General features: G+C 44.8%; 1 protein-coding gene across 1 annotated transcript in view; it reads left to right on the top strand.

The window, feature by feature from the left end:
* Positions 1-2,795: 2,795 nt before the first annotated feature.
* The window catches only part of DRAM1 (DNA damage regulated autophagy modulator 1), an 81,978-nt gene continuing 72,446 nt past the window's right edge, over positions 2,796-12,327 (top strand). Inside the window, exon 1 of the mRNA XM_029599702.1 lies at positions 2,796-3,140. Within this exon, the coding sequence (XP_029455562.1) occupies positions 3,010-3,140 (131 nt within the window). The 5' untranslated portion in view covers positions 2,796-3,009. The remainder of the gene's footprint in view (positions 3,141-12,327) is intronic.

The raw sequence follows: 12,327 nt of genomic DNA, 5'->3' as shown, positions 1-12,327 counted from the left end.
GTGGGGGTGAGAGAGAGAGAGAATGAGAGCCTACCTGGGATGTGTGGCTGTAAATGGGAGCTTGTCTGGGGTGTATGTGTGAGAGAGACAAAGACAGAGATGATGGGAGCTGCCTGGGGGATGGGTGGGTGTGGGCTACAGGTGGATTACAACCTGCCAGCTGCTGAAATGAAGATGAGGGCCTGGGCTGCTGATAGATCCCAACCAAAGAGCTGGAGATGCCTGCGAGTTTGTCTGAGCTTGTGCGTATATATAAGTAAGAGAGGTGAATGTTTGTGCATCCCACTACTCCACGACAATGCCAGGATGACTGGAAATAAAAAGTTCCCAGATATGGAGAGCATTAATTTTTTTAAATCCTTTTTAGTTTGATCTTTCAGGTGGTGTTTGCTGAGTCTGCTGTTTTGAAATATTTTATTGGTGTTTAGGACATTTAAAAAAAATTGTATATGAGTTTTGAATTATTTGATCATTTATTCATCAGCTTTTTTTTTTTTAAATAATCTTTATTAGTATGCTTTTAGTATTATGATTATGTATTTATTTCTTGATTTTATTGTTTGATGTTTGAGGAATGGTGATGGATCTGTTTTATCATTGTTGCACTGCATCGAGAAACTGGCTTCTTGTGGTTTCCAGTTCTGTTTTTGTCTGCACATTTGTATTTCTACTTTATGGTTGCTGTGTTCTGTATTTGGTGAGGATCTGTTTATGTTCTGCATGTGGGACTGAGGTGAGGCATTTTCCTAATTGGAAGTGTATTAGTGTATTCGGGCTTTCAGAGGGTCAAACCCACACCCAACACACATCATAATAGGCCTAATACCATATGGGTTCCAAATGTCTTTTTTGCAGGGATTTCTGGTTGGCATCACAGTAGTGCATGTAAATATAGGGGTAGATTTTATAAATTTATGCACGCGCATACTTTTGTTCGTGCACCAGGCGCGAACAAAAGTATGCTGGATTTTATAAGATACGCACGTAGCCGCACGTATCTTATAAAATCCGGGGTCAGCGCACGCAAGGGAGTGCACATTTGTGCAACCTGCGCGCACCGAGCCCGGCGCACACTGCCTGTTCCCTCCCTTCCCCTACCTAACCGACCCCCCCCCCCGGCCCTATCTAAACCCCCCCTACCTTTGTTGGCAGATTTACGCCTGCCAAAAGCTGGCGCGCCATCATGCAACCCGGGGGCTGGTCTGGAGGCCTCGACCACGCCCCCGGGCCGGCATCACGCCCCGACACGCCTCCCGCCCCGCCCCAAAATTCATGTCGCCCACCCGACATGCCCCCGACACGCCCCCTTTGCAAAGCCCCGGGACTTACGCACGTCCCGGGGCTTGTGCGTGCCGCCGAGCCTATGCAAAATAGGCTCGGCGCGCGCAGGGGGGGGGGTTGGGGTAGGTTTTCGGGGGGTATGCGCGTATCTTACGCGCATACCCCTTTGAAAATCTACCCCATAATGTAAGTGATATTTTTACCTTGGAATACTGTACTTTGATAATTTTCATATAAAATATAAATGCATAACTCTTAACTCTGTGTGTGTGTGTGTGTGTGTGTGTGGAATGGGGTGGGGGTGGGGTGCGATGTGCAAGGCTATAAGGTTCACCTGGGGCACCTAATACCTGTGTACCTGTCATGGGTTTGGGGTGGGGCATGGTGGTGTCAGTTTTTAAAGTTTGTATCACTGAAGGGAGCTGGCCTTTTTTTTTTGGTGGGTCCTGGACAGAGAATGAATGAACGGGAAAGGGGGGTGAGGGCAGCACAGTAATTGGTCACAAAGGGCAGCAAAAAAGCTAGCACCGGCCCTGCATTGCCCCCTAATGGGTGAAGCAATGTGCATTTTTGTGCTCATTAGTACCACCTGGGTGTCATAGTTTGCAGCACCTCTCACCAGTTCATTTCCCTGTCATTCCAGGTATTGAACTGCATCTAGGGTTTAGATAAGGAAGTCTCTCTTACTCTTAGGACATGTAAAAAAAAAAAAAAGAGGGGGAAATCAAAACTTACATTTACATGGACAACCTTGAGAATTTGGGCTACAGACTTCAGCCCTACGTGGGCTGTTATAAAATTACCCTCTCCAAATGAATAATTGTCACCTATCAGAGTATTACGTTGATCAGGAGTGGCCAATGCCTGTCCTCAAGAGATTTATACCTATGAATGTCATTATTGTAAACCGTTGTGATCTTTACATGGAAGGGCGGTATATAAAATGTCTAAATAAATAAATAGATTTATGGCCTTAACTTTTGCTTCCTCATCACCTGAGGTGTTCCCGCCTTTGAGCTGTGTCTGGTCTCCATATATTTCAGTGGCATTAGTAATAGATCTAGCCTTTCTTTTTTTTTTTTTTGTACTGTATCTTTATTCAAAGATTCCAGAATTCACAACAGCCAGCCCTCAGCAAAGGGCAGAGAACAAAACTAAGCAATGTCCAGTTAAAATACATTTAAATAATGTCTGGAGCATCACGTTGTAGTGCCCTGACAAGGTTTCCCTCCTCGATCTAGCCTTTCAAGGAAGGATCCAGGACTCCTTAATTCTTTTATGCAGAGCGTGTCTCATATGTGAAAAGCTGGTGAGAGCAGGCGATGGTTAGAAAAAAAAAACACAAACCCTAGTCAGGATCGCCCTAGAGAAAGATGGTTTTAGTTGTCAAGATGTGGCCAGTGTTAAGTGAAGTATAGTGAGAAGGGATTTATTTCAGGTCCGTTTGCGGGAGCCCTGTACTTCTAACTCAGTGCTAGAAGCGATTCTCGCCTTTTCCTAGGTCTCTGTAGAACCCTCCCCCCCCGGGGCGGGCAGCGGTTTCCACATCTGCAGCAGCCGCAGCGGCGGCACCGAGAGGGTCCGGCAGCCAATCAGCCGGGGCGGGGCCGGGCCGCCTGCCTCCGGTTTGTGACTCACGGACTCCGTAACAGAGCGGGCGGCGCCGTGACCACCCTCCCTAAAGCGCTGCCCGCGGCCAGCCGCACTTCCCCCCCCCCCCCCCCAGCCATGCTGTGGCTCCTGCAGGGGACGGCGTTCATCCCGTGCTTCCTGGTCGTCTGGTCCTCGGCCGCCTTCATCCTCTCCTATGTCATCGCCGTCTTCTCGGGCCACGTGGACCCGCTGGTCCCGTACATCAGGTGAGAGACCCTGTCCCTCTCTTGTGCTGTGAGTCACTTGGACCCGGAGGAGAAGGGACCGAGCGCATCTCCTTTGCTCCCCAAAGCTGACGTCTCGGTTATGTGAGAGATTGACAGGAGAAACTTGCAGACTGTTTTTCCTTCGCACCTGTGGGACCTTGGTGCCTCAGTCTTTTAACTGTTCCGGAGTTGGCCGGCTCGCTAAAGCCTGGGTTAGAAATTAATTGAGGTTTGCTTGCAGGCAAGCACTTGGTGGTGACCCCTGGACAAACGTCGGGCTTTTAAGTCAAAATGTGGAATGCGTTTGTAAACGCCTCCCTTGGACATTAAACGTGCAGCAGTGGGTTTTCAAAATTTGTTTCCCCCACTCTAGCAAAGGCAAAAAACGTTTCGACGTAGGGAACCTTTTGAAAATACTCCTTCCCCTTAAAATTCCTCGGATATCCTTCTAAACAAGGCAGCTTCGAAAACGAAAGCAAAAAAAAATCATACCTCATAAACTGTTTTCTCCATTGACAAGGTCCATCCGTACTGCTCTCGTTTAACTGATGCAAATGACAGTTGTTTCCTTATTGCTGTCTTTTATTCAAGTTGCATTTTAGCCCCAGCACGCTAGTGGTAAAAGACTTCCTGAGGACTTTTTTTTTTTTTTTCAGTGGGGCCAAATGAAATCACAAAGTTACCCTGAAAAGTTTGCTCTCTCGTTGTAGCCGTTGATGGGCTGCATTCGTCCTAGTTCTGGGGCTTTTTCTAAGTGCTCTCGGCTCAGGTGCCCCCTTTACCGCTTGCTGGGACCTTGGGAGGTACTCCAGGAGTGGGGGGCTCCCTTGGGGGCTCTGAAGGCACCCTAAGTACTCCAGGAGTGGGGGGGGGGCTCCCTTGGGGGCTCTGAAGGCCCCCTGATACGAACAGGGGCGGCAGCAACAGAACCCATTCTTGGTTGGAGGAGAGGGCAAGCAAATTAACCGAGCTCTGCTCCCCCCCCCCCCCCCAAGCCTCCTCTGTCAGTTTCTTAAACAGTTTAGTCATCCTGTCTTGCATAGGTTCTTCACCTAAATCATAGAATCCAATTATTCATTCCCAGACCAACTAATAAAAAGCTTGATGCTAGGAAACCAGATATAGTGGTAAAAGAGATTAATAACAAAAACATTACTAATAGAACTGTGAGTACTAAATAATAATATCCCCATGGGAAAAAAAAAATCGTTTGGTGTCATCTTAGTAACAGCAGTACAAAAACTCACTCCACTACCAGGCATACTGTGAAATAATGCAAAATCCTGAATCAACCCCCCCAAACGTAGCACATGTATAGCAGATTTGTCATGTCATATCAGCACTAACTCAAACAGCAACAACACTACCATAAAAAGGCAGCGCTGCAAGAATCCTGTTGTGAAAATGCAACAAACAAGACTGCTACAAGTCCCAACATACATACTAGTAGACAATCCTCTGCCCAGCCTAGAGTCCCCCCCAACCCAGTGCAGCTTCCTCCCTCTCTCTTTCCCTCAGCCCCCACCAGAGGACCAGGGATGGAAATTGGGGGGGGGATGACAGGATCAGGTATGGGCAGGAGGGAGGTTCCAGGATCTGGGGGAACAGAGTCCAATATTAAGGGTAGACTGGAGAGAGGGAAGTATTCTACCCCTATAGTGGTCCAGCTCCCTCTCACTCCCCACCACCTCTCTAGGCTTCTTTCACCCACCCACCAATACTGCATGCCCTCTCACACGCACAGCCAACTCCCATCCATCTAGCAAGCCTGCCATCTCAGCCTGCTTGCCTGTCTGACCACTTCCATCCCCATCCCAGCCAGCCTGCCTGTCTCCCTCCCTCCCTCCCCATCCAGCAAGCCATCATTTATTTATTTATTTAACATTTTTATATACCGGGATTCATACAAGATATTGCATATCGTCTCAGTTTACATTGAAACTGAAAACAAGCATGAGAGCATGTTAATTACATAGAACATAAAATGCTGATAACATAGAATGCTAAATGCTAATTACATGTAATGCTAGTTGCATGGAACTGTGATAAGCATGAGAGAATGTTAATGCTAATGCTAAATACATAATACAGGGTATGAAGTTTGGGTCCGAGTAAGATTGGGTCAGAGTAAGTGGGGAGCAAAAACTTGGAACATACTAGAGAGGGAAGAAAGCAAATTTATCTTAATAGGCGTCTGTGTTCTAATATAAGAATGGTATGAGAGTTTTTATTTAGGATTTTGGGCCGGGTGGTGGTGTAGAGGTATATAATTATCATGACTGGAATGCTTGTTCGAATAGCCAGGTTTTTAGTCTCTTTTTGAAGTTGATTGGGCATGGTTCTGCCCGGAGTGCTGGTGGAAGTGAGTTCCATTGTGATGGACCTGCTGCGGACATGGCATGTTTGCTTAGAGAGGTTTTGATGTGTGCTGTTAAAAGAGTATTTTTGTATGCTGTTCTCGTTGGTCTGGTTGGAAGATGTGGTTGAAGTGGTATGTTGAGTTCCAGCGGAATGTGTTTGTGGATGGTTTTGTGAACGATTGTTAGAGCTTTGTATAAGATTCTGTACTTTATTGGGAGCCAATGAAGATTTCTTAAGATGGGGGTGATATGGTCTCTCTTGTTGGTCTTGGTCAGTATCCTGGCTGCGGCGTTTTGCAGCATTTGAAGGGGTTTAAGGGTGTTAGCTGGGATGCCGATTAGCAGAGAATTGCAATAGTCGATTTTAGAGAAAACTATTGCTTGGAGGACTGATCGGTAATCCTGGAAGTGTAAGAGTGGTCTGAGACGTTTAAGGACTTGCAATTTAAAGAAACCCTCCTTAGCAGTGTTATTGACGAATTTCTTTAGGTTTAATTGATCGTCCATGATGACTCCGAGGTTTCTCACCTGAGCAGAAAAGGGTGGGTGATTTATTTGGTTCGAGTTTGGCCTCGCATAGTTCCCGTCTTGAGAGATAAGGAGTATTTCTGTTTTGTTGGAATTGAGGATTAGGTTAAGGCTTGAAAGCAAGTTGTTGATGGATAAAAGGCAGGTGTTCCAGAATTCTAGGGTTTTTTGTAGGGATTCTTTAATTGGTATCAAAATCTGTACGTCGTCTGCGTAAATGAAATGTTTAAGATTTAGTTTGAAAAGGAGCTGGCATAGTGGTAGGATGTATATGTTGAAAAGAGTTGGTGATAATGAGGAGCCCTGAGGTACTCCCATAGAGGAGTCGACGGAGTGTGATTCATTGTTGTTAATTTTAACTTTGTAAAATCTGTTATGTAGAAATGATTTGAACCAATTTAGAGCGGTGTCTTTGATTCCGATGTCAGATAGACGTTCCAGGAGAAGGGAGTGTTTCACCGTGTCGAATGCGGCAGATAGATCGAGGAGTATGAGTAGGCAGGATTGTTTTTTATCTAGGTTCAGGAGTATAGGGTCAGATAAAGAGATTAGAAGAGTTTCCGTACTCCGTTCTTTGCGAAAGCCGAATTGAGATGGTGCTAGAATTTTGTTGTCTTCCAGGTACTCCGTCAGTTGCTTGTTTACTATTTTTTCTAGGATTTTAGATATAAAGGGGAGATTTGCTATAGGTCGATAGTTGGCTGGGTCATCTGGAGAAAGGTTCGTTTTTTTTAGGAGAGGTTTGAGGATTGCGAGTTTCAGAGGGTCTGGAACTGAGCCTTGAATTAGTGAGCAGTTGATAATGTCTGCGATAGGTTTGGCGACTGTTTTAGGAATGGCAATGAGTAGATTGGATGGGATGGATCGCATCTGTGGGGTGTGAAGCTGGTTTAAGTTTTTTTTAGGACAGTTTCGATCTCTAACGAGGAAATCAGCTCAAATGTTTCCCAAGTTGTGTTCTGTTGGAGATGTACTGAGTATGGGGGGGCTGATAGGAGCCCATATTGGCATTTAGAGGTGTTATGAGGTCTGTGATTTTTTTCTTGAAGAAAGTTGCAAGCTCAGCAGCTTTTTTGGCGGCTTGATCGTCTGGGAAGGATGGGGGGGAGGGTTTAGTGAGCGACGAGACTAGCGAGAAAAAGGGCTTTGGGATCGAAGATGAAATGGTGAATTTTCTGGGAGTAGAAATCCTTTTTGGTTTGTAAAATGGTTGTCCGGTAGCGGTGCATGAGAGACTTGTATGTCTCCTGATTGGTTTGTGATGGGTTTTTTCGCCATACAAGTTCTTTCCTTCTGAGTTCTTGTTTGAGGGTTTTCAGTTGTGGGGTGTACCAAGGTTTTCTGTTGTTCTGGTTGGGCATGGATCTTTTTGTGATTAAAGGGCAAGTGAGGTCTGCAATGTTCTTTGTTATTTTCATCCAAGAAGCTGTGGCTGATTCTGCATCAGAGAGGTCTTTATGTTTATCATATCTTTATGTTTTTCTGCTGCTGGGCTGCCAGGGATCTTCAGTGTTTGACTGTTGCTTCTGCACCCCTCGCAAAGAGCTAATGACAGCCCCCACGCGGCTCTCTGAGTTTGTGCTGCATGGATGCCTCCATTCTGTAGTGATCTCACAAGCTTAGGAACTGATTTCACATTTTCAGTCTCGTGAGTTTAGTGTGAGAATTGAGGCACCTGCACAGCTGGAAGCCAGAGAGTTGCCTTGTGCCTACATTAGTAGTTTGTGAGACCTTCCAAGACACTGAAGATCCCCTGTGGCCCAGCAGCAGGAAAACCTGGGGCCAGGAATGGCCCATCCCGTTCCAACACCTATGAATGCTAACACAGGTGAGCAAGCAGTTCTGTAGTGTCTATGGCAGGGCTTCCCAAACCTGTCCTGGGGTCCCCACAGCCAATCGGGTTTTCAGGATATCCACAATGAATATGCATGAGATACATTTGCATTCCATGGAGACTCAGTATATGCACATTTATCTCATGCATATTCATTGTGGATATCCTGAAAACCCAGCTGGCTGGGGGTCTTCAGGACAGGTTTGGGAAGCCCTGATCTATGGGCACTATCAGAGCAATATTTAGGATCTTGGCACCCATATGTTTATTTATTGTTGCTTGATTTATCACAATTGATTACATTTGTAAACCGAAGGCTAATATATTAAAATTTAAAAATTAACAAAAAAATCATCTAAAATGTATCCATACTAATTAAAAATCGCAAACACAAGGCACTTAAAAAATGAAAAAGCATAAAATTTAATATGAAAAGTATAAAATATAGTCATAAAATGAAGCTAAAATAGAATATAATCTAAAATATATTAGCACAGGTAAAAGTAACCAAAACACGATCAATTCAAAATTGAAATGATCAAATTAGTACTAAGATGAGGGAAGGCCAGTATAAAAAGAAGAGACTTAAGTGCCTTCCTAAATTTCAAGAATTCCTTCTCAAGCCTGATATTAAGGGGTAAAGCGTTCCAGAGCCTGGTTGCTAAATAAGAAAAGCAAATTACTCTTGAACTTCCCAGATGAATATTTTGTACAGAAGGCAGCACTAAAAGTTCTTGTTGTGAGGATTGCGGCTGACGAGTAGGAACATAAGGGGCGATCATAAGAGAAAGATAAGACAGGTTCCCCCAGCAAAGAGCTTTGAATGTAAAGCATCCGGTTTTGAACTGGATTCGAAGGGATATTGGGAACCAATGAAGAGGGGTTACATGGTCAAATTTGGGTGCACTGAAAATGACCTTTGCAGCAGTGTTCTGTGCCAGTTGAAGTCGTTTGTGTTGAGTTATGGAAAGACCGTGCAATAGAGCAGAGTGCCATGGGGGCTGCCGGCAAATAGCCCTAATGCAAGGCTCCTCATTGGCCTGGATGTTTGGAGCCTTTCAAATTTGGCGCCCTGGCAGTTGACTCTGTTGCCTGTGCCTTATTCCGGGCCTGGGCACTATATTCTATTTTTGCTTAAAAAAAAATAAAATCTGCAAAACCCTACCAGACAGCCCCATCAAAAACACCCTAAAGACATACTTTTATCCCCTACATCTAATGGCTAGGTACATCACACCACAATCTGTCTATCTCATTGTTACCCTAAATCCTTGTTTTGAAGTCTAATTATGTAACACCTACCCAGAATCTCACTGTGATCTGCCATATAGTGGCAATCCCCTAAACATATTGGGGCCGATTTTAAATTTTGCAGGCTTAACTTGCGCGCACCGACTCGCTGCCGGCGCACCAGGCCCCGACACAGGCCACTGTGTCGGGGTACTTGGACACGCCCCTGGACCACGGCCCCGTTCACGGCCCCACCCCCGGACCACCCATTTTTTGAAGCCCCGGGACATACGGGCGTCCCGGGGCTTGCGCCCGCCGCCGAGCCTATGCAAAATAGGCTCGGCGCGCGAGGGGTAGGTTTTCGGGGGTTACACGCGTATCTTATGCAGTAACCCTTTGAAAATCTACCCCAATCTGTTTTGAAGTGGCCAACCAGCCTCAATTTTTAATTTAAGATTCCTAATCTGCTTTAAGTGCGGTTGAATGCATCTACAGTATTATGTGCCATGTGAAGAACTTATTATAATAAAGCCATCTTTTAAGAATGTCTTCCCTTATGGTGCTTAGAACTGGTTTTGCTTTTGTACAGGGGATATCTGAATGGTGTGATATGAACCCCTTATGAAGCAATGCTCCTTCAGGCATCTTTATACCAGATTATTGTTACCTAGCAAAAAATCCCTGCTAACATGAGACACTGTTCGGCTGCCCCCTCCAGCTTTAGTTTACAAATGGAAAGGTATTCATTCGTGCACAGTATCTTTAACTTGCTGCCTTTTTAGATTTGGATTATTCCGTGCCTGGTCTTTGTATATCTCCGTACTTTTCTGGCAGTGTATACAATAGCTCCAGGCATACACCTGTGCTGTAAAGCAGGTGGTTTAGTGAGGGGGGGGGGAGGGGAGAGAATTATCATACATTCACTGCTGGCAGCTGGATACCAAGCTGCAGCATTTCTATAAAATGACAATCCAGGACGGTCAAGTATTGTACATGTTGACAGTCACCAGCCTCTGACCTGGGACCTGCTGCTGGGGGATGTGACTCTTGGACAGGGCCAACATGGTGAAACTCATGGAGAAAACCAAGGGCACAAAACAAGAGGCCACAGAGTCTCGGCTCTAATTCCAGGAGTTTGTTTTACCACATCTGCAGCAAAAAAGCTGTGAAAGAAACCTGTCGCTGACTTTAATCTGGAAGGTGTGGAGCTTTTTTTTTAGTTAATTTGTCATTGCTCTCGAATAGGTCTTGAACAAAAAATAAGTTGAGCCACACTAGTATATAATTTATTTTTATTAAAAAATAAAACCTTATAAGTAGTACAATAAAGAGAATTGACAGTCAGAATACAATAGCTATAGAATGATAAATATTTAGTTGCTGCCTACCTTGAGCACAGGGGCAATTCCATGAACTACAGCAGGGCTAAAGCTGCTGCCAAGGAAGAAATGAGCAGTGTATGTGAATCGCCAAATCACAGCACAAAGTAAACTCCTAAAGTCAAAATGTTAAGCTCACCTCCCATTGTTGCCCAGTATATAATACCACAGTGCAGCTTATTATAAAGAGAGCACAGTGATGCTTGTATATTCCTTTGAGGATGTGCCTTACTGTCTCCATAGAGGTCAGCCTCTGCCGTGTGTGTGTGTCTGTAATATATATATATATATATATATATATATATGTATGTGTGTATGTGTGTGTGTGTGTATATATATATATATATATATATATATATATATATATATATATATATATATATATATACTTCATACTTCAACCCGTCCTCTGAGATTAGCGCAAGGAGGGACTCTTAGAACACCTACATTCAAAACCTCCTTTAGTAAAAGAGCCTTTTCCACCGCAGGCCCCAAACAGTGGAACCTGCTCCCACCGGACCTTAGGCTGGAAAATGCCCAATTATATTCAAGAAGAGACTTGCTGCAGGTTCACCAATTTGCCAGAATCTGCATTGAATCTGACCACCACTATGCATTTTGCAAGCTGGGATTTGCCAATTCAAAGAATCTGCATCAGATTTGTTGAGGGGAAAAAAGTTTCTCAAACTACTTGAACAACCTGCAGAATTTCCTGTAGATTCACAGAACTAATTCAAAACCTTCTGAAAAGATCTCACACCTTTTTTGAAGGCACCCGAATTTTAGCTTGAAGCATAAGGATGACATCTAGACAGTGAGGGAACCCGAGAACAAGTCCTATTTGACTTGCTTCCTCTGTGTTTTTTCTGCATACTGGTCTATTTACCTTGCTGTTGTGCCATTTGAGAATCAGGAAGTGCATTGTACTTGATTTCTAATCAATTTAAAGCAATTTCTTTCTCAAGCAGATGTGCTGGGTTTTGTTTACTCTCAGTAAATTTTCATTTTGCCCTAGAGTAAGAGACCCGCTACTCTAAAATTTAGTTTTACTAGTTAACCTTGAGACAACAGACATGTTCTCTGTCGTTGCTGAAGATAATACAGTACACTCCCTACTGACAGATACAATTTCACTCTAGCCTAGGGCAGAAATTGTGTAAACTAATATTCACGATATTTCGTGCAAATGCTGAGTACATGAGCTAAAATGTTTTTTTTCCAAACCATGATTTTCTTCCCCAGTACTAGTCGTCTCCCTTTTTACCTCTCTTCCTTCCCAATTTCACCATCATTGCTGCTAAGGAGATAAAAGCTATAGCTAAGGAAAATGATCTCCTGGAATATTCATGTATTTGCCCTGAAGTGGACTTTAACCGATCACGATACTTAGGCCGGGATTTTCTCACGACGCACGGCTCTATGAATCGCGTGGTGCAGGGGGGCGAGGGGGGGCAAAGCGGGGGGCGGGCCTGCGATAGCCGTCAGCGATCGCACCTCTGCGGTGCAATCGCTGCCGGCTTTCGCACCCAATAGCGCCATCATAAAAGGTGGTGCTATTGGGTGCGAAATGGGCAGCGAAAAGGCTCCTTACCTTTTCGCCGTCTGTGTTGTCTTCGTGGCATCCGCCCCGGTGCCACCCTGACTCCTCCCCTTCCGGTGGCTACTCCTCCCCGATCTAGCTATTGCACGCGAAAAGGGACTTTTCGCGTGCGCTAGCTTTAGAAAATAACCCCCCTTAATCACCAATAACATCTGGGGGAAATCACAGATCAAATAAGGATGTCCCCGACCATGTTGTCAGAGCTGCTAGAATTCAAGTTTAGATACCCTCTGCCATAGACAGGCTACCAGTGGTT

Source organism: Rhinatrema bivittatum, chromosome 4 (genome assembly GCF_901001135.1).
Source record: "Rhinatrema bivittatum chromosome 4, aRhiBiv1.1, whole genome shotgun sequence".
NCBI lineage: Eukaryota > Metazoa > Chordata > Amphibia > Gymnophiona > Rhinatrematidae > Rhinatrema > Rhinatrema bivittatum.
The sequence above is the reverse complement of the archived record's forward strand: the minus strand, read 5'-3'. Positions and strand labels throughout refer to the sequence as shown.